The 21,636-nt window shown below is 48.0% G+C and overlaps 1 protein-coding gene across 2 annotated transcripts in view; it reads left to right on the top strand.

The window, feature by feature from the left end:
• The window catches only part of TMUB1 (transmembrane and ubiquitin like domain containing 1), a 62,854-nt gene extending 45,661 nt beyond the window's left edge, over nucleotides 1-17,193 (top strand). For both annotated transcript variants that reach the window (XM_086940916.1, XM_086940917.1), the window contains exon 3: nucleotides 14,494-17,193. In XM_086940916.1, the coding sequence (XP_086797042.1) occupies nucleotides 14,494-14,842 (349 nt within the window). In that variant the 3' untranslated portion in view covers nucleotides 14,843-17,193. The remainder of the gene's footprint in view (nucleotides 1-14,493) is intronic.
• Nucleotides 17,194-21,636: the final 4,443 nt, after the last annotated feature.

Raw genomic sequence — 21,636 nt, 5'->3', positions numbered from 1 at the left:
TCACCTCCTTCACGACCTGGGATTCTCACTGAATTACCCAAAATCCCACCTCCAGCCCGCCCACATACGGCAGTATCTGGGTGCGACGATAAACACTCTGGCAGCCACAGCACAGCCAAATTCAGTGAGGGTCAGCAGCATTCAATCGCTGATACAACGATTCAAACCCCAACACTCGCTTCCAGCGAGAGTGTTCATGCAGTTGATGGGCATGATGGCCTCCTGCATCTCCATAGTCCCGCACGCGAGACTACGTATGCGTCCGCTTCAGGAGTGCTTGGAACGTCAGTGGACTCAGGCTCACAGGCAGTTGAAAGACCTAGTGTTGGTGAGCGGTCGGGCATACAACTCTCTGCATTGGTGGAATCCACAAAACCTTTGCAAGGGACGACCGTTCCAAGAGCCTGTGCCACAGATCATCCTGACAACGGACGCTTCTCTCCAGGGATCGGGAGCTCATGTACTCCATTACACTGTGCAGGAACTATGGACGCAACAGCAACGGAAGATGCACATCAATGTTCTGGAACTGATGGCAATCTTCATGGCACTAAAAGCTTTCAAAGTACATCTGTGCAACAAGGTTGTGTTGATCCGGACGGACAACATGACAGCCATGTACTACATTCAGAAACAGGGAGGTACCCACTCTCCGCAGCTGTCTCATCTGGCTCAGAGCATGTGGAAGTTGACCATTCAGAGGAACATCTTCCTCATGGCAGAACACCTCCCAGGCAAGGACAATCAGATGGCGGACCTGCTCAGCAGGTACAGCCACCAAATGCACGAGTGGGAGTTGCATCCATCAGTACTCCACCCATACTTCCAAAAGTGGGGTCATCCAGAGATAGACCTGTTAGCCACAAGGTAGAACGCAAAATGCCAAAGCTTCGCCGCCAGGTTTCCACAGTCACAGGGCAATGCGATATGGATGAACTGGTCAGGCACATTTGCGTACGCTTTTCCCCCAGCACCTCTGATACGGCTGGTGGCACGCAAACTCAGGCAGCACTTGATGACTCTCATCCTGGTTGCTCCAACGTGGGCTCGCCAACCATGGTACACCACGTTTCTGGAACTGTCCGTGGTACCGCATCAAAGGCTACGCCTCACACCCACCCTTCTGACGCAGAGCCATGGCGACATTGAGCATCCAGATCCGCAACAGCTCAACCTGGCGATCTGGCTCCTGAGGTCTTAGAGTTTGGCTACCTAAACTTGCCTCCAGACTGCATGGACATCATCCGGGAGGCGAGGAAGCCCACCACTAGAGCATGCTACGCGGCGAAGTGGAAGCGGTTTGTCGTTTACTGTGCAGACCACAACATTAACCCGCTAGATGCATCTATTCAGAACATCATTTGTTATCTTTTCCATCTGTACAAATGTAATTTGGCCTATGCTTCCATTCGCATACATCTGTCTGCGATGGCTGCTTATCTCCAAAACAGGCAGCACCTCTCACTTTTCAGGGTGCCTGCTATTAAAGCCTTTCTAGAAGGGCTCAAGCGAGTTATTCCTCCGTGGACTCCGCCAGCTCCGGAGTGGAACCTCAATGTGGTCCTCACCAGGCTGATGGGTCCCCCCTTTGAACCGCTGCATTCCTGCGAGATTCAGTTCTTGACATGGAAAGTGGCTTTCCTTATTGCGATTACATCGCTGCGACGAGTTAGTGAGCTCCAGGCACTAACTATACAAGAGCCATTTATTCAAATTCATTCCAACAGGGTGGTGCTTCGCACTAACCCTAAAGTAGTGTCTCAATTCCATATTAACCAAACTATTGAATTACCTGTGTTCTTCCAAAATCCTGAGTCATTGGCAGAGAGAATGCTCCACACCCTTGACGTCAAAAGGGCCTTGATGGATTTTAGGAAAACTAAACAACTCTTTGGTGCCTTTGCGCCACAACACAAAGGTAACCCCATTTCCAAAGCTGGTATAGCTAGGTGGATAGTTAAATGTATTCAGATTTGCTATATGAAAGCCAAACGTACTCTCACCATTCCACAGCGGGCCCACTCCACCAGAAAGTTGGGGGCCTCCATGGCTTTCCTTGGAAATAATCCTTTGGAAGACATATGTAGAGCAGCCACATGGTCTACCACACACACATTTACAAAACATTATTGTGTTGATGTGGACTCCAAACATCAGGCAGCTGTAGGGCAGGCTGTTCTAAAAACACATTTGCAAACTGCTGCAGCTGGCACAGGCGGCCGCCGCTAATGGAGGGACTGCTATGTATTCTATGCACAAATATGAATTCAGCAGCCCACATGCCTCGAACCGAATATGCTACTTACCAGTATGCATCTGTTCTTGGCATGTAGGGCTGCTGACATTCATATCGCCCGCCCTCCTCCCCGGCGCCTGTAGCAGCTGCAGAATTCACACATACTTCTAGCATGGTCATCATTCACTTAGTTTCACTCCATCTTGGTCACAATGGCTAAAAACAATCTGAGGATGGAGTCGATGCCCATGCGCACTGTAGTCCAGGGGAGGAGCCACCTATCTCGTGATACTTTGAAGACTCTTCCAGGACAACAATGTGCAATCATCCGGACCCAACACTAGGCGGCGATCTATGCACAGATATGAATGTCAGCAGCCCTACATGGCAAGAACAGATGCATACTGGTAAGTAGCATATTCGTTCTGTTACCCCCCTCAGGGCATGTAACCTATAATATCTATACCACGAAACGTAATGTTTGTGGTCTGTGTTGTAGTGCAAGTGGATAGCTAACATCGTTCCTGATTGCCCTAAAGTGCTCTTGTTTGTTCCTTCAGGGGTATGACAGTGCTCCCAATATAAATACAACCACATTCACATATGATGCAATATAAAAACGTATCTGGTGTTGCAATTCATAAGTTTTGTGATTCTGTGCTGACTGTTAGTTATGTTATTTGGATTTTTAAGCGCACAGCTGCCCCAGCTAAGGGGCGTCCCGGCGCTATAACTGGAGAAGGTAACATAACTAACACAGAAAAAATAAGGAGGAATTAATAAGGCAGAGGAAAGAAATTAGTTTTAACAGCTTTCCTAAAAGCAAAAAGGTCATCCAGGGTGCGGATGTGGGCAGGAAGTGCGTTGCATAATTTAGAGGCCAAGACCGTAAACGATCGGCCACCCAGTCTATATCTCTGAAATTGGGGGACAAGTGCCAGATTTTGTCCAGCAGAACGAAGACTGCGCGAAGGGGTGTACAAAGACAAAAGGTGCTGAAGGATGATAGGGGTGTCAGATTTAAGAATTTTGAAGGCAAAACAGAGGGCCTTGAACTCTATGCGCCTGATTTCTGGCAGCCAGTGCAAATTGAAGATTGTGCTACGGGCTGAGCAGAAGCGTGGCAGGCCCACCAGAGCTCTAGCTGCCGCGTTCTGCACCCGTTGAAGTCGCAGGACTTCCGCCTGATTGGCGCCCAAGAGCAGTGAGCTCGCGTAGTCGAGCCTCGATAGTACGCTGGCTTGGATCACCATCTGGCGTGTGGGGGCATCAAAAAATTTGAGGATAGGCATCAAACCACGCAAAATGCCGAAGCACGTGGATGCCACCTTCTTAGTGTGGTACGAGAAGGTTAGTTTGGAATCCAACCAGACGCCAAGGTTTTTGAGTTCGGAGACCGGTTTAGGGGGAGGACCCAGCTCCTTAGGCCACCAGCTGGCGCCCCACTGATCAGGATGTTTCCCCAGCACCATCACCTCAGTTTTGAGGGCGTTGAGTTGCAGGCAGTTGGACGTAAGCCAGCTAGCAACAGCCCTCAAACCGTCCGCAAAGTTCGACGCCAGTTGGCCAGAGTCCCCGTTAAGAGCCACCGCCAACTGGGTATCATCGGCGTATGATACCATAGTGAGACCCCAACTATTCGCAACCTCCGCTAAAGGTTGAACGTAGAGGTTGAAGAGAGTGGGGCTCAACGCCGAGCCCTGCGGGACTCCTTGAGTGATGGCATGGGACTTGGATCTGAACGGTGGCACTACAACCTGAAAGGTTCGTTCCGAAAGGAACGATTGAAACCAATCCAACGCCCTACCTGAGATACCAGCCTCACCAAGCCTTCGAATAAGAATGGTGTGAGACAGTGTCCAAGGCGGCACGGAGGTCCAGGAGGACCAGTGCCGCCGTTTGACCTGCATCTAGTACAGAGCGGAGATGTTCGACCATGAATAAAAGTGCGGTCTCTGTACTATGTCCAGATCTAAAACCATTCTGTGTAGGATCTAGTAGATGTGCAGATTCCAGATGGTTTGTTAAGATGTTATTAACATGGGCCTCTGTAATCTTTGCCACCCAGGGAAGAAGGGAGATAGGTCGATAACTCTCCGGCTTCGACGGATCCAATCCAGGCTTCTTTATGATGGGCATGACGCAGGCTGCCTTCCAACTAGGTGGAACTGAACCGATGGTAAGGGATTGCTCCACCAGATGGCGGATAGGAGGAAGGCAAAAGGACGCCGAGTCCATAAACTGGGCAGGTCTCAAAGGGTCATCTGGTGAGCCAGACTTGACCTTGGCTGCTAGGAGATTAAACTCCTGCTCCGATGGTATGGGGAAAGAGGCCAAGCATTGAGAAGTACGCCATGTCAAGGTCGTACTGTCAGGGTCAGCTTTGGGAAAAGAGCGGTAGATGGCATTTACTTTTTCCACAAAGAAGCTGGCTAGTGACTCACAGTGGGCAAGGGAACAGATCTCCGTAAAAGGAAGTCTATTCACTGTGAGCTCCTTCAAGACTTTAAAAACCAGTTTGGACGGGTTAGAGCTCGCCTGGAACTCCCGTGCATAGTAATCAGCTCGGCCCGGCAGACAGCTCTATGATCTGTCTTTACCTTGGCCAGGTAGCATACTTTCAGGTCTTTATCATAGTTCTTCCTCCATGCTCTTTCAGCTTGTTGGCAGGTAGCTTTAGTACACCTGAGTACCTCCGTGTACCAGGGATTAGGCTGAGAATGTTGATTCCTACTCCAGCCGGCTGGGATTAATACGTCAAGCATTTTAACAATCCAATTGCAAAAGATGGTATACCCGGTTGCAACGTCATCCGAGTGAGCCAGAGGTGTGGTGAGCAGGAGACGATGGAAATCCTCCAATTTGAGCTTTTTCCAGGGCCGTCTGAAAGATGTTTTATCAGGCTTCCCAATGGATTGTGTCACCATAGTGACAGAAAGCTCAATGAGGTGATGATCACTCCATCCCATGGGTCTAGGGGGTGAGACCTCGGCCAATTGAAGGTTTGTAAAGACCGGGTCGAGGATATGACCTCCCTCGTGGGTCGGATGACGGACCAGTTGGAGTAGCTGTACTGCTTCAAGATCGTCCAGCAGACCTCTAACCACTGGTATCTCAATGGCATCAAAGTGTATATTAAGATCGCCGATGATGGTAATGTTAGAGGAAAGCAGAGAGAGAGAACTTACCAGCTCAGGAAGGGCTTTCCTGAAGGCACTATCACTCCCCGGAGGGCGGTATATCAAGAGACCTGATAATGATTGATGCTGACTAATGCAGATGGAAAAATGGGCACACTCTGCGCCAGCCAAGTCCATAGGCTTCCAGGTGCAGGTAAAGCAAGTTTTAAAAGCCACGGCAATGCCTCCACCTCTCCCCATGCGATTTAGTGTATGGAATGCGTAGCCCGGAGGGAGGGCCAGATTAATAATGGCCGAATCCTCATCACCCAGCCAGGTCTCCGTCATGAAGAAGATATCAGGACCTTCTAAGGAGATAAGTTCATAAATATCTCAATGATGTTTCGACAGGGATCTGACATTATGGTGCCAAAGTTTAACGGCACTAAGGGGTGAAGGTTCCTTCTTACGATGCAGCAGGACCTGGCTAGGGGCCATCGTCGGTGCCGATAGTTCCCACCATCCGCAAGGACAAGTATGAGGGCCACATAGGGGATGCTGAGCCGAATACGAACAGGAGGGCAAACCTCGTCTGATCAGGTGAAGAGCCTGACTGGAATACTGATAGATCATGAGTGCCGTACGAAAGTGTCCTGCCGCGTCCTGCGTCTCCCTTGCGCGGCCGAGCAGACTCTGGCTTGACTCAGGCGCTACCGCTGCGCGTCACCGCTGCGCGGGTGGAGTGAGCTTTAAGTATAGGCTCACCTGGACTCCTGAGAAGCGCTAGAGCGCTCAGGCAAGTGGCGCGTTCAGCAGTGACCACCCCCAAGATGGCGACCAGGCGCCAGCGAGCAGGCAGCAAAGAAAGCAACAGACTCCACTCTAAACGCGGTGAGGGCACGATTACAGTGCAAGTGTGTGGGCACAGCGGTAATATTATTAAAATCAGGGGAAACAAAATTAAACAAAACCAAGATACAATAAGCGGTAATTTTAAAATCGTAAACAGCGCTGCACGCTTAAGATCACAGCAGCATAGCGCACGTGCGTGCTATCACCTTTCTCAAGGCCGAGCAAATGAAATGCTCGCCTTAAGTATAGGCTCACCTGGACTCCTGAGAAGCGCTAGAGTGCTCAGGCAAGTGGCGCGTTCAGCAGTGACCACCCCCAAGATGGCGACCAGGCGCCAGCGAGCAGGCAGCAAAGAAAGCAACAGACTCCACTCTAAACGCGGTGAGGGCACGATTACAGTGCAAGTGTGTGGGCACAGCGGTAATATTATTAAAATCAGGGGAAACAAAATTAAACAAAACCAAGATACAATAAGCGGTAATTTTAAAATAGTAAACAGCGCTGCACGCTTAAGATCATAGCGCGCGTGCGTGCTATCACCTTTCCTTTCACGTTAGTGTCATTGGAACGTCACAGTCTCTTCTTTTGCGAATCGACAGACACTGCACAGCCTGCATTTGTGGAAACCTTTAGGTGGTGAAGGCAACCAAGTACTCTGTGTGGGAGGTTTCAGATAATTGTGACACAATGACTCTTACTGTCCTCCCTCTGCCAAGTGTAAGACTAGGTTTGGCAGGGATCACTCCTTTCAGGGTGTTGTTCATTTGTAGGAAGTGCTAGTGTCTATTGAGGATTTTGTATACCTCTGAGCTATATATGTTTTGCAAATTGCCCGAAAGGGCTACTTGTTCCCTGTCATGAAAATCCCTCCCTCAATGCCACCATCTCACGACTGACTGAGGATCATCTTTCCCTTCTCCGCAAAGTAGTCATGGCTCTCTTGGCCAAGGGTGCCATAGAGAGGGTGCCGATGCCAGAAGTGGGCTGTGGTTGCTGTTTCCACTACTTTTTGGTCCCCAAAAAGGACTTGGGCCTTCATCTCCAAGCCAACAGGCCAGCTGGGAAACCTGGTGGTGGCGTAGCCGCCATTATCAAACTCTCCCTCAGGTTCACCTCCCTCTCCCTATTCACCATTCCCCAGGTCGATTGCCTGGCAATCTGATTCGAATCCTCGGTGTCCCCCCTCACCTGCGTCCTGGTATACCGCCCTCCCCAACCCATGCCCAACTTCCCCTCGCTCTTTGGCGACCTACTCTCTCAGCTCACAATTAATAACTCCAAACTCCTGGTCCTGGGAGACTTCAACTACTGGCCTTCAGACGTACTCGAAAGCTCCCACTCCTTGGCTTTCACCGACCTATTAAGTGGGCTCAATGGCCTTCAACACATCCACACGGCCACTCATTCCAAGGGCCACATCCTAGACCAGGTGTGGACCTACAATCTTGAAATCAAGTCACTTGCGATCTCACCTTGCCATTGGTCGGACCACTTCTTAATCTCCTTTCTTCTCCTGGTCCCTCCACCGCCCCCCCCCCCCTAGCCGAGGCCCTAGCCTCCTGGCCCGTAACTGGAACAAAGCAGACCTCAATCTATTTCTTACCTCTAACATCTTCGATTCTGCCCAGCCCCAGCTCCATAGACTCCCAGGAAGCTGCACTTGTCAAATGGCTAGAGTCCGCTAGCGACAAGGTCGCCCCCCTTAAGTTAATTAGAACTAAGCGTCCCCATGACGCACACCGATGGTTCTCAGATAGCCTTAAATCTTTAAAACTGGGACTCCGCCAAGCCGAGCGTCGCTGGCGTAGAAACTATGACCCCTCAGAAAAATTACAATTCTTAAAACTATCTGGAGAATACAAACAGACAATTTCAGTCGGCAAAACTGCTTACTTCTCTACAAAAATTCTTAATTCCACGCAAAAATCTAAAGAAATCTTTGCCATTGTGGAGGAGCTCTCACACCCGGACAGGGTGACCATCAAACCCCTCCCGTCTCAGGCACTATGTGATTCCCTTAACCAATTCTTCACAGATAAAATCGGCAAAATCAAAAACAGTATTTCCTCTGGACCCCCGGCGATGTCCCCCACAGAGGTTACTCCCTTTTGTAATCCCCACTCCCTGACCCAGCTTCCCCCCCATACTAGAAGGAGATTTTCTCTCTCTACTTAATAAAGTCTCATCTGGCTCCCCCACGGATTGCTGCCCTCCTGCGATTTTCCGTGCTGCCTTTTCGGCTTGCCCTGGCCCTCCTGAACAATTCTCTCTTGCTCTGTGAGGTCCCCAGCCAGTTTAAGAACGCTGAGGTGGTTCCCATACTAAAAAAAACAACGCTGACCCCGCGGTTATGGGTAATTTCCGTCCCATTTTCCTTCTCCCTTACCTGAGTAAGGTACTTGAAACACATGTAACCAGCGTCCTCAGTTCTTTTATTGAAGATTCCAACTTCCTAGACTCCCAGCAAGCCGGGTTTAGACCTGCCCATTCGACGGAGGCGGTCATCCTCTCTGTCATGGAGGAACTCCGTAGAGGCGCCGACTCCAATATTAGTCAAGCCCTGATTCTCCTGGATCTGTCGGCGGCCTTTGACACGGTCGACCACACCATCTTGGTCGACCGTGTCAAGGAGGCGGGCATCAGTGGGACGGCCCTTAGCTGGGTCCGCTCCTTCCTGACGAACTGCCACCAATCTGTCCGACTTTCCCAGTTTTCGGCTGACAGGATGAAGCTCACCTGCGGCGTCCCGCAGGGTTTGTCCTTGTCACCACTTCTATTCAACTTGTACCTCACCCCCCTGATCCGCTCCCTCCGGGGAAGGAATGTCACTGCATTTAACTATGCAGATGACATTCAGCTTGTCTTCAACCTCGATTCCTCGGACGAAGCGGCCCAAGACTTTCAGTCCACCCTTTGCCACATCAGTAATTGGATGGGTGCTCACCATCTTAAACTTAACCCAGACAAGACGGAGCTTGTTCTTGTCGGAGGCCCATCCAACCCCTGGAACTCCACCTTTTGGCCCCTCTCCCTGCCCTGCTGACAAGGTGAAAAGCTTGGGAGTTTACATCTCCCATGATCTCTCAATGAAGCACCAGGTCAGTGCCACTGTGTCCTCCTGTTTTTTCCAGCTTAGGAAGATCCGGAAAACAGCCCATTTCTTGACCACCGAAGCCCTCACTTTGGCACTGCTGGCACTAGTCATCTCCCGGATCGACTATGCCAACGCCCTGTATGCAGGCATTCCACAATATCAAATTAAAAGACTACAGCTGATGCAGAATCAGGCAGCCCGCCTGATCTACCATCAACCCAAACACCACCACGTCCGCCCCCTGCTTAAAGCCCTCCACTGGCTCCCTGTATCGGAGCGTTGCAAGTTCAAACTAGGCTGTTTGACCCACAAATCTCTGGCCGGCATCGGCCCTTCCTTCATTTCCTCTCTTCTGCACCCCTACGTTCCCTCCAGGCACCTCCGATCCTCTCACCATGCGCTCCTCCAGACGCCTAGGTTTAGGCGCAAAAAACACGGAGGTCTCAGATTCTCTTTCCTGGCTCCCTCATTCTGGAACTCACTCCCGCTGGAACTCAGACTTTCTCTTTCCTACCCTCACTTTAGGTCCCTCCTCAAAACTCACCTCTTCCGCAGCATCTACACATAAGCACTCTTCACCTTCCCTTCATGCCTCTTCCCCAAATAAGTGAACAGCGCCAAGAAACCGTCCGGTGTAAGCCGCGCTTTATAAGAATTTTTTACATTACATTACATTCTATCCTGGACCTGTGGCCCCTCCACTACTTCCTCAAGAAGTAGAAATTATAAATCCTCACGTTTGCTTGGGTCCTATGTGCCCTGCACCCAAGAGACTGGATGGTAGCGTTGGATTTGCAGGATTCCGAGTTCGACATTCCCGTCCTGCCTGCCCACTGGCTTTACGTGCTGTTCACAGTGGACCACAAGCCCTTTCAGTTCATTGTGCTCCCTTTTGGCCTTACCAGCGCCCCTCAGGTATTCGCCAAGCTCATAGGGGTGCTAGTCTTCCCCTATCTTGAGGAGTGGCTGTTGTAGACAAGCCCTCCCCCTCCCTCATAGGCTGTCTTCTCCAACCTCCAGACTACGGCAAACCACCTGCACTCGCTGGAGTTCACGTTCAACATGTCACCCCTCGTAGATGCTTCCTTTCATTGGAGAGTTTCAAGACCCAGTTCAGTTTCAGGCTTATTCTCCCAATGGACGAGTCCAGGATATTCAGGCTATGATACAATGTTTCAGCCTTTATCCTGGATTTCAGTGATGTAGGCACTGTGCTGTAGAGAATCAAGGCCTCCCGCTTGTAACTCTTGCCCGATGGCATATGCAGGCTCTGCAGTGGAACCTGAAGCTTCAATGGGCATAGCATCAGGTTAACCTTTAAGACATGGTCCAGTTCTCGCCGGAACCTATGAAAGATCTGCTGTGGTGTCTCACGAACGACAATTGGGTCAGAGGCAGACCCGTCTCCATTTCACAACCAGGCGTGCCACTTCTGGTCGGGATAGCTATCTGCGAAAGGTGGATTTCAGAGGTCTCTGGTCTGTGGCGGAATCCAGACTCCACATCAACCTGCTGTAACTCCATACAATCCGACTGGCATTGAAAGCCTTTATGCCCTCTATCAAGGGAAGGCTAGTGCAGGTATTCATGGACAACACCACTTCATGTGGTACTGCAACAAACTGGGTAGGATGAAGTCATGGATGTGGGAAGTTGGCCTGATATGTGATGTCCACTATTCTAGTGGGCACCCTATATCAGTCCAAACAACCCTTATGGTGATGGTTGTTAAGTCAACCTTATAGACCAGCTATCCTAGTGGTAGCATGGACAAAGCCGTCTTAGGCTAAAACTTCAGAGCATGTGAAGCCAGCTGTTTTACCATATGTAACCCTTTGAATACCAAATGAAAGGACACCACACCGGTTATATATAAAATATATATGTATAACACAACCCCTCTGAACTCTTTATGAGGTCAGAGGCACAAGCACATAACAAAAGACTTAATTATCATACAATAAGCTGCACAAAATACAGTCGAGCCCTAGGAGCGTTGCAAACCATATACTAAAATAGTGGTATAAGAACCACGTCACGAACAAGGAGTAGGCCTAGGGCCTAGGGAATCGCTGGGGCTACACTGAACTACCAAATGTTAGGAAGCAGGAGGCCCACGGGAAGCGTGTGCAGTGTCTTAACACACACGCGAGTTACCTTAGGGATACAATTTTTTACATTTTTTTTTTATACAATGGGAACGTAAGATTTAGAAACTAGTTGATTTAGGACACTTCCGGATGGACTAGGAGAATGCTACTGAAAACTAGGACACTTGGATAGTCAATACCCACAGGAGCACCGGAGTACTCGCGTTAACTCACCCACAGGAGCCGGATGCATAGGTGTCAAGTTGTCGGCTTTCGTCGCTGAGTCCTATGGAGTCCTGTGAAAAGATGCTGCAGGCGACCAGGAGAGAAGTGTCCGGTTGGATCCAAGGGCGGATCGAGGATGAAGAGTACCTGAAAGCAGAGGGGACAGAGTCTGGGCCACTAGCCAGTGACCAGGAAGGAACCAGGCAATGTCGTGAAGCAATCAGGTGATGTTGTGAAGCTTGTCTCTGCAGCCACGTGGACCAGGAGGCGTTGACGACGATGACCAGGAGCTGGATACGGACTGTCCCACAAAGGATCTCGCTGTTGGCGGTGTCGGCTTCCGAATTGGAGTCCACAAGCCTTGGCAAAGGCATCCCATGCAGGAATCGAAGGTGGCTTCTGTTGCAGACCATCAAGGTCTGGGGGGGGGGCTTCTCCTTTTCAGGTGAGCAGGGGCCAGCCTGGAGCAACCAGGCAAACGGTGTAAATTCAAAGGTTCGTCGTCAAAGGGGCCACTAGCCAACCGGCAAGTGACCAGACAGACGCGTCGAGCACAAAAGTACCAGCAGGCCCCACGTGGCACTCGTGTAGTGTGGAGGGCTCTGCGTCGGTGCAGAAGGTGCCCTGGGCTGGGGCTTCGCAATCCCCAATGCACAACTTCAAGGGTGCCTCAGAAGCTGCACAAGTAGCAATGAGCAAGTTTTCCAAGATGGCTGGTCCCACGTCTCTCGTCGTCTCCACGGGTCTCAGCTTTGCTGTGGATCGGGGTCGAAGAAGTCTGGAAGTCCAGTTCTTGTCTGGCTCTGTGCCCTGGCTACGGCGGGAGCGTCGACAAAGCAAATCGCAGATCGCTTGATTGTCCCTATTTGCACAGGGTGGTCACTCCTTGACCACAAGGGAGATTCTTCAGTCTTCTAGTTGCAGTAGAATGTCGAAGGTCCAGAGTTTCGTTTCAAGTTTCAGTTCAGGGTAAATCTAAAGTCTCTAGACTCAGCTCCTAGCTGCATACGAATTAAAGGGGCTGGATTACCTGCTAGGTCCCTCCTATGGGTGGGACCAGGGAAGGGGGTGGTTGCACCCCTTTCCCTTTGTCCAGTTTTGTGCCAAAGCTGGGGCTGGAGTGCCCCAGCAACTGGTTTCAACCGGACTATGCATGGAGCACCTTGTGTGCCCCAGGCAGTTTCTCATTTCATTCAGCCCTCCCTGCCCCAATACACTATGGGCTGTCTGGGGTGGTGCTAGCACCTCCCAAGACAGGAAACATATTGTCCAAGCCTCCCTCGCTGGAAGGACTCCCAGCAGCAGGAGGTCAGACTTGTGTCTGTGGCAGCAGCATCCATTTTGTGATGCTGAGGCTTTCGTTAACTTTAACCGGGATTAACAGGAAAATGTTTTCTCCCTCTAGAAGGGTGGAATGCTACCCCCGTCGCCAGAACTGGTGAGGGGGTAGTATTCCAAAGCGTATGACACCTTACACGACATGTTTTGATAAAGCCAAACCAAAGTTAGCATTAACCGCGAGGATTGTAATGCACTTAAGAGTATATGGTTTGGCTATTTCATAGAACAGCTATAAGAACATGGTTCCGCAAGCTGCAGACAGGCTCAGCTCATGCTAGAGCACCATCTCACATAAAACCAAGCACTCTGCCTTCAGGATTGTTAAGGCCTGCCATAGGAGTGACTTATAGGTGCATATGTGTCTATATATAAGGTTAAATATGGGTATACTATATCTAAAGCAAAGGGTGATTACACCACCTTGCCCCAGCTGAGTGATCAGCCGGTTGTGTCAATTTGGATGGCCAGCCAGGGGTGGCATAATACATGCTGCAGCCCCTGGTAGGCCTTGGAGGCACCTATGTCCTGGGTACCTATGGTACACTATACAGGGACTCATAAGGTGATCCAATATCCAATTGGAGATGTACCTAAAGTACATGGAGTCCATTTTACAGTGAGAACAGATAGCCTGGGGCCCTGATTAGCAGTATCCCAGGCCAACTAAGTCGAAAACCAGCTGAACACTAGGCAAAAAGTTGGGGTAACCATATAGTCAGATATCCACCTTCCTACAATGGACACTTTGTCAGGAGGCCCTGCGTCTCTGGACATGACTGGAATAGCAGGGCATGTGCCTGGTTGTTCGACACCTGGTGGGTTTTCTGAAGGCCTGAGTGGACACGAATGACTTCTCCAACCTGACTTGGCACAATGTCTCTTTCCACAGTGTGGAGAGCCTTGGTTAGATCTGTTCGCCTCAAGCGAGAACACGCAATGTCAGCAGTTTTGCAAATTGTGGTTTATAAGGGGGCTCTCGCATGAGATGCTTTTTGTCTTGAGTGGAACACAGGCCTCCCATACTCCTTCCCATCCGTACCACTTCTGCCCAGAATTCTCAAGAAGATCAAGAACTGGGCCCAAGTCATCCTTGTGGCTCCGGATTGGACACGGAGAGATCTGGTATCCCGAGCTAATGAGTATTGCCATTGATCCTCCAGTCAGGCTACCCCTTTGGGAGGCTCTTCTGTCACAGTAGCAGGGGAGCGTCCTCCATCCGAACCTGTCCTCTCTCCACCTTCTTGCTTGGAGTTTGAGGAGCACCAGTTGACAGACTTCAACCTTCCTCCAGAAGTTGTAACGCCATCCGTGTCTCTCTATATTGTCTAACAGATAAGGCATTACCGAAAGTAACTTGTTCATGATGGCTTTCGCTTTCTTTTTGCCTTCCCTTTCACTTTACTCCCCCCCCCCCCCCCCCCCTTTGTCTTTCTAACTATGTTTACATCAGAGATCCTCATGTTTATATTTGAAGCAGAGACCAAGTTGTGGTTCTTGTTACACTGATCCTTCTGTTTTTTTTTCTGCTCTTTCTAGGACATTCTTCCCTGGGCAGGAACATCAAGTTCGTCTGATTTATCAGGGCCAGCTGCTTCGAGATGACACACAGACAATGTCTTCTCTGCACCTGACAGATAACTGTGTCCTCCACTGTCACATTTCACAACATGCCACTCCACAGATGCCCGCAGGTGCCCGTGTTGATCAAGTCAATGCTGCTCTTAACATTGGAAGTCTGATGGTGCCTATGTTTGTACTGATGTTGGTGCTGCTGTGGTATTTCCAAATCCAGTACCGACAGTTCTTCACTGCAACGGCCACAGTCTGCTTGACTGGTGTCACCATCCTCTTCAGCTTTATGGCATTCACGATGTATCGCAGATAACATGAATTCATGTGTGTGCTGCGAGATGCAGCATTCCTCACCCCTAATCACACCAATTACTGTGCAGATGAAATGCTAAGAGTCTCTGAGCCAAGGCATGGCTCTTTGACAGAGAAGCAGGTCGCCAAGAGAATATAGTGCAAGGCACAAGATAGACCACATAAGAAAGAAACATCACAGAAAAGAGTCTTCGCTTGATGTCCAGAATGTAAAAGATTGTGCTATGTGAAATGGAGTCAACTTTTGAAAATCAATAGGCAATGGAGATGTGATTAACAATGTAGCTGAATGGAAAGTGAAAGAAGGTTGGAAATTACCAGACACCAAGTCTGAAGATCGTTGGCCATCGGCAGAGAAGATTTTTTCCTATAAAAGGAAGCCTGGAGCTCCCTGCTGCAAAAGAACGGAGTTGTACTGGCTTACTAGGGGGAGTAGACCCCACGTAGGGGGTTTTGGAAAGTGTAGTTTTGAATACAGGTGTAGGGTTAGCAAGGCAAAGATGGAAAGTACCTACTCACTTGGGAGAGATCTGTCTAAGGAGTGATGAGCACATTACATGCCACCTAAGTAAAGGAGAGAGGGTACTTCAAAGCTGAAAGAGATAGACTAAAGTCTATCTAGACCCCAGATGGTGGAGGAAAAGCACAAGCCAGGAATGAAGTTTTGAATGGTGCAGGTGTAGAGTCCATTGGGGTGTGAACATATTGGCCATTAATCTGTACTGTATGCAACAAATATGGAGGTCCCTTTCTCTCTGAACAATTGTATGTATTATTTAAGATGGTTCGGGCCTTTTAAAAACATGTTGCAAATATCCCTGATCTTGGTAAGCTTTCTATATTTAACAAAAATGACAGGTGTTCCCATTTAGGAATAGCAAGGAGCAATAACTGGGGAAAATTGGTGTGGAGAATGCTGGCCAGAGGCAGGGCTTTGGAGTGCACCTATAATAGAGGTACCAGTGACACAATTCCTTCCAAGGAGAAGGTTTCTGAGAGCTGCTCCAAATGGATGGATGTTAAAGCTAGTTTGGAGGCCACAGTTGGTAAAGCATGAAGGTTGAGAATACAATTTGCGGCAGAAGCAATCTTAAGGACATGGTAACGGGAGTGCGGAGAGCACTAATTAAGTGGACATTTACTGCCCCAGATGTAATGGTGAGGAACCATGGTTGTGAAGGTGAGGTGAAAACCTGACCGCATAAGAACGGGTGAACAAGGCAGTATATACTATGAAAGTTTGGGAATGCCTCCTGCATATTGGAGAGTGGATTAATGGCAGCCCCAGAAGGATGTTGTTGAGGGGATATGGGTCACTGGTGACTAAGGAAGCAGCGTGATAACAGAGATGGATTCGGACTATAACTGAACTCAGGAGAGTGTAGTTATTTTGATCGTGCAAAGTAATAAACAGGCAGTATATTTATGGTGACTTTAGTTATGCTCCAAATGTCTAGTAGGTTGTGCTGCATGAGTGGATTCAGAACATGTACAAATTGGACACCAGTTTCTCCTTCTCTGTGATCGTACGTTCCTTTCTTTCCCCTTTTCGTTAGAAGCAATCAATTTTTGCTAAAGGACTGAAAGTTTTCCCGGTCTTGATGCCATAGAATAGGTTAGTAAAATAGTTGAAACAAGGTGAGGTTAGATTCGCCAGAAGTATTAGAATAACATAGCTTTGATTTCCGTAGAAGCAAGAAATAGTTATTTGAAGATAACAAAACATGTTTCTCTCTGTGGATCACCTGAATCTTCCATGCGTGCCTCCTGCTCTCCAAGGATCAATAGGTCAGATAGACTGTTTGAATTCCATCAGTTGAACATGTTTCTTATTCTGCCTCTGGCCCTCTACACTACAGCTAAAATGTTTAGTAGAAATAAAAAGCAGGAAATCCCCTTAAGATGGCGACTTCACTGGAGATAGACCTGTATTGAAATTGTGTTTCAGTATTTTCGGGTATCACCACTTTAAAAGGCTCTGTAAAATTGCAATGGGGGTGGCGGGTTGTGAGAAAATTTGAAACCGAATTTATCCCATGTTTGGATATGCTGAAGATGTATGCTTTTTTTGTTGAAAGTAAGGACTTGAGAGGTTGCTGGTATGCCAAACCTGTCTGTGCCCACAAAAACACAACAATCCATTTGGTATGGTCTGCATTCTTTATTATAAACACCTGAGTCCATCTTCAAAAGATACCTCTCATGAGGATGGGAAATTGGTCAGTTGAGATTAACACCAGTGCCTTGGTTAGCGACCGCAACTGCCTATTTAGTCACTCTGTGGGAGCATAATATGCGGGTAACAGTAAATGGACGCCCTTATGTTGATTAAAGTAAACCTAATTCTTAAAAGATATACATTTACTTGCCTCTCTTGAAATCCCAAAACAGACTGTTCGGTCAAACCCCATAGATAAATGTAATGCACCTAAGCAGAAAATTACCCATTAGCTTTCACTTGTATACTTGTGAGTCATATGTCCCTTTTTTGGCTTTAAGCTGCTTTGGTAAACCTGTTTGTGTGCTGATGGCCATGCACTGTGGCTGGTAGCAGCGATGTGCTAAAAATGCTGAGTTTTCCAGACGGTGATATCTGCCTTTGGACGGTAATGTTATTAAATCACCATGTGCAATTAAAAAGCTGTCTGGTTGAAGTGCCAGCAGTTCTTGTGCAATTTTGCTTTGCACAGCCTGCACTGTTTGGTTGTTTTCTCATCCTGTACAAATGTGTCTACATTTTTTTTCTTAATTTTTTAGTAACGAGGGCATTACGAGCCACAGGCTGCAAGGGGCTGCTACAAAGAGCTTGCTATGTTTTCAACCAGGATCTAACGAGTGGAGACAAAAATATAATTTTTAATACGTTTATATTGAATTTCTCCTTGATGTCCTTCGGGAGATACTGCAGAGATTGATTTAAAAGTCATTTTAATTTAGGATGTTGTGGCCATGAGTCTTTGTCTTCATATCTACTCCCTACATACTACTGAGAAATGGTTCCTCCTTCTCAAATGCCAGATAATATTTTGTAAAGCTTAATTTGGCAAATCTCTTGTCAGATATCTCATTTATCTATTTTCCATGATGAATGTATTCATAGTAATTCCCAGTTACTTGATATACACATTTTTCACAAGCTACAAAGATAACTCGATTTGCGAAGCATCTCCAACATAGATCTGCAGGACCTGCAAGTCACCGGTTTGAATCCCAGTACTTCTGACTCTTGCTGATCTTTGTTAGAGCACCGCATTATAGTGTTATGGAAAGATAACAAAGGCTGCGTAGAAATGAGTTGTTATCATTAATCTATATTGTTTTATATTCCTAAGAAATAGAGCAATCTTGCATGCTGTGCTAATTGCACAAGACAACGCAGCTGAAATATGAATGAAGACCAAGAACTACTATCAGGAGGTGTTGTATTAGGTTTAGCCAGTCATGAGCTTTGAATCCTATGCTGGAACACATTTTCATTCTCTCTGATATCCAAAAACAGTTGATATTCATAAACAGGCGAAGGATCTCGGAACACAAAATGTCCGATTTGAAACCATGCTTGCCATAGGAATACTTTCAATCGTTTAAAAAATTATTTTTTTGTTTAGCGCGGTGCAAAATCCGCCCCGCTGCGGGCGTTCTATTGCGCGGGCGGGGCGGTGTTGGCCAACGGACGTGCGCAGCACTACCGAGGTAGTGCTCGCGACGGCCGTTGGCCGACGGAAGCAACAAAGAGGTTAATGGACTAAATTTAAATCAAACCAGTAATTGTAAAGTACATTTGACAACTAAATTAAGTGCCCGTACTAACGCCGCAAGAAGTGAAAATTAGCACTGCTACTATAAGGATTCCAGAAGCTGTTGTGTCCCACTGTTTGCTGCAGTCAAGTCAGTCCGTTCTGATGCCTTTCCCATAAACCCCAGGTATGGAGAGAGGAGGAGGGACTGAAGGGGGTGTGAGCGCTTATTATTCTCTCAATCTGTGTGTTTTTTATTTTAATCATCCATTTGTCATATATTTATTTATGAACATAGGCAATTTTTTGTTTTACGTCTCTTCTGTCACCATATCTTATCTCTTTTTGTAGGTACTTGGAAGAAATGTAATTATGTACTTGTTTGTGTTACATAGCTTGCAGACTGTCACGCTTTTTTGGAGAGCCCAAAGATGTTATATAGGAGACTTGGTGATTTGAGCATCTCCAGGATAAGCTGGTCAGGTGTACCTTCTGGGCTGCCCATGCAGTAGGGCAAGGGGACTTGCAAATCTATTTTCTTAATTGTAACCTCCCATATTTTTTATTTTTATGTGAGCCTCTAAGACTTTCGTAGTTTCTTTCTATAATTGGATATTTATATAGAATATACAACTCTTTTTTTTAGATCGAGCCTAGTGGCAGCGTGCATGCACTGCTTGCTCTGCCAGACTGCTGTAGTGGAGTATGGAAGAGAAGCCCCGCCGACTCTTTATCCATAATTTTCATTGGCTTGTGTCATTGTCTTTCGTAAATGCTGCCTTCAGATTCCTTAGTAGGCTTGTTAGTCCCACCTTAGTATGGCCTTCTCTTCATTTGTAACCTCCCATGGCTACTGGCCCCTTTACTTCAGTTGTTACACAGGTATGCCTTATTTAGTTTGTAAGCACTACTTTCTTTTAATGTTTTTCACCTACTGCAGGCACGGCATGCTTTCCTGCAACGTTCACAATGAAAGCAGTCCTCCACTCCGGCTCGTCCTCCTGTAACTAAGCCAAGCATAATGGCCAGAAACATCAGGTGGGAGGACACTCCTCCAGGCGAGGCTCCCCCCCCCCCCCCCCCCCCCCCCTCCTCAAGCTCCGACAGACGTGATGAGGGCTACCACACCTCACATGTGGGCGGCTCCCTCTGGGATGGCAGCCAAGCAGGGGCAGGCCCTGTGTGGCAGATGGAGTCACGCTTCCCACACCGCAAGACCAAGGATCCCCTTGGCAGCCCTACAGGCAGCGGCAGGCGATTGGGACAGCTAATGCACTCCATGAATGTATATCTCCCATGTGTGCAGTAGCAGCTTAGGCGTAGGCACTAAATGTCCGGGGCTTCGCTGGCAAAGCACACCTGTTCAGTGGAAAAATCGTCTGGGGGCGCCTCCCCACTGCACAAGCTACCTGGGAGGTGTACCAGTGTAGATATGGGCTGGATAGGCAGGGTTATTAACAGAGCAATGATGAGCCAGCAGCAGAGCTCCTGACACTGAATCAGATACAGCTGCAGTCTTGGCCATGCCTTTTATATTTGTTTCCTAATGTCATTTTAACTATGTTTTGATGACTGTTTTGCTGCAGAAGCTCTAATTGGGGACCCCTGTAGATAAAGTAGGTTGGCTTGAGCCTCCCAAATTGCAGTGCCGGTTTTGGGATACTGCTTGCTTTCTTCAGGGTGACTGTCTTTCAAGTTATCATATCTTGCATTTTTGCCTCAAAATCTCACTCACCTCTAGTCCACAATATGGGTTGGGTAAGATGCATTCCACCAGGTGTCTTTTGTATGTGGTTTTTAATGCAACAGTTACCACAGCTTTTTGGTTTTATTGGCACTGTAAATAGCAAGTAAATACCCAACTCAATGAGATTTATGGTTTTTTCACCTCTAAGAAACAAAAAGGGGAGCTTGCCCTTGTCACAGACCAGAGTTTTCTTTCTTCGACTTTAAGCTCGTGTTCAAACTTAAGACTGACACCGAGGCCTCAACAACAACATCCCATGAGGCCAATTTCTCTAGATGTGCAGCTTTGCTTGCCTTTGCTAAGCAAGTTTGTACAGTGGGGTCTCATATAACCATACTAGAATTTGGAACATCTACCCGAGAGCTCAGCTCAGTCTTTTCTATTTTTATAACAATGTATCCTCCTCCAAAACCTGTAGGTAATATTTTGAAACCACACATGCCCCCCCCCCCCCCCCCCCCCCGCCCCCCGCAAGCAGATAGCCGAATCAGCCTTTTGGGTTAGCCTTCTGGATCTTTCCCAATTTTTTATTGCCCATATAGGTATTCCTTACTTTTGCGTTCCATTAATTTTTGTCTGTTTCTTTCTGTTCAAGTCTATCCATATTCAGTAAGCACACACCTACTAATGCAATTTGTGAGCGGTCGGTTCTGCAATTTAGACATGTATGCCCAAGCACTCCGCCACGGGCCGGCACAAGAGACCTGTTTTGGGACGCGCACCGGCAAGATAAGGTCCCCGGGTGAGCCGATTTAGGTGCAGTGGCTGAGGGCAGCCTTGACGAATTAAGTGGTAGGAGGGTTCCCTCGGTATATTATTTGTAAACAAGCATATCCCTGATGGCATTAAACCTTCCGTTTTGCAGGCTGTGACTGTAGGCCCCCTCCTGCCGGCATGATCTTGACCCATTAATGCGGTGGCTAGAATGTATGTTTTCCTGTACAGGTGTTAGTCGTCTTGTTGTTATGTATTACTCTGATTATAATCAGTTTATCAACCTTGATTTAGTCACATCAGGCTATAGGTGGATTAAGCACTCCCACGCAGTATACCCACTGTTTTTGTGCGTGTTGAAGCACCAGCGCACCAAGGGTGTTTAACATTTTCACCAAGGCCACATCTGAGAAAAGCAAGGATTCTGCAGCTGGGAGAAAAAGAAAACACAAATTTAGTGAAAAGGAGTTAGAGGTCCTCATTGAGGAAGTAGTAAAAGACCATGACCAGCTCTTTGGGAAGAGGTCACTATACGTCCCTGAGTCCCAGAAAAGGGGCATTTGGATGTCAATACAAGAAAAAAGAAATGCAATTTGG

Source organism: Lissotriton vulgaris, chromosome 10 (genome assembly GCF_964263255.1).
Source record: "Lissotriton vulgaris chromosome 10, aLisVul1.2, whole genome shotgun sequence".
Taxonomy (NCBI): Eukaryota; Metazoa; Chordata; class Amphibia; order Caudata; family Salamandridae; genus Lissotriton; species Lissotriton vulgaris.
Note: the sequence above shows the minus strand (reverse complement) of the source record. Positions and strands in the feature narration are given on the sequence as shown.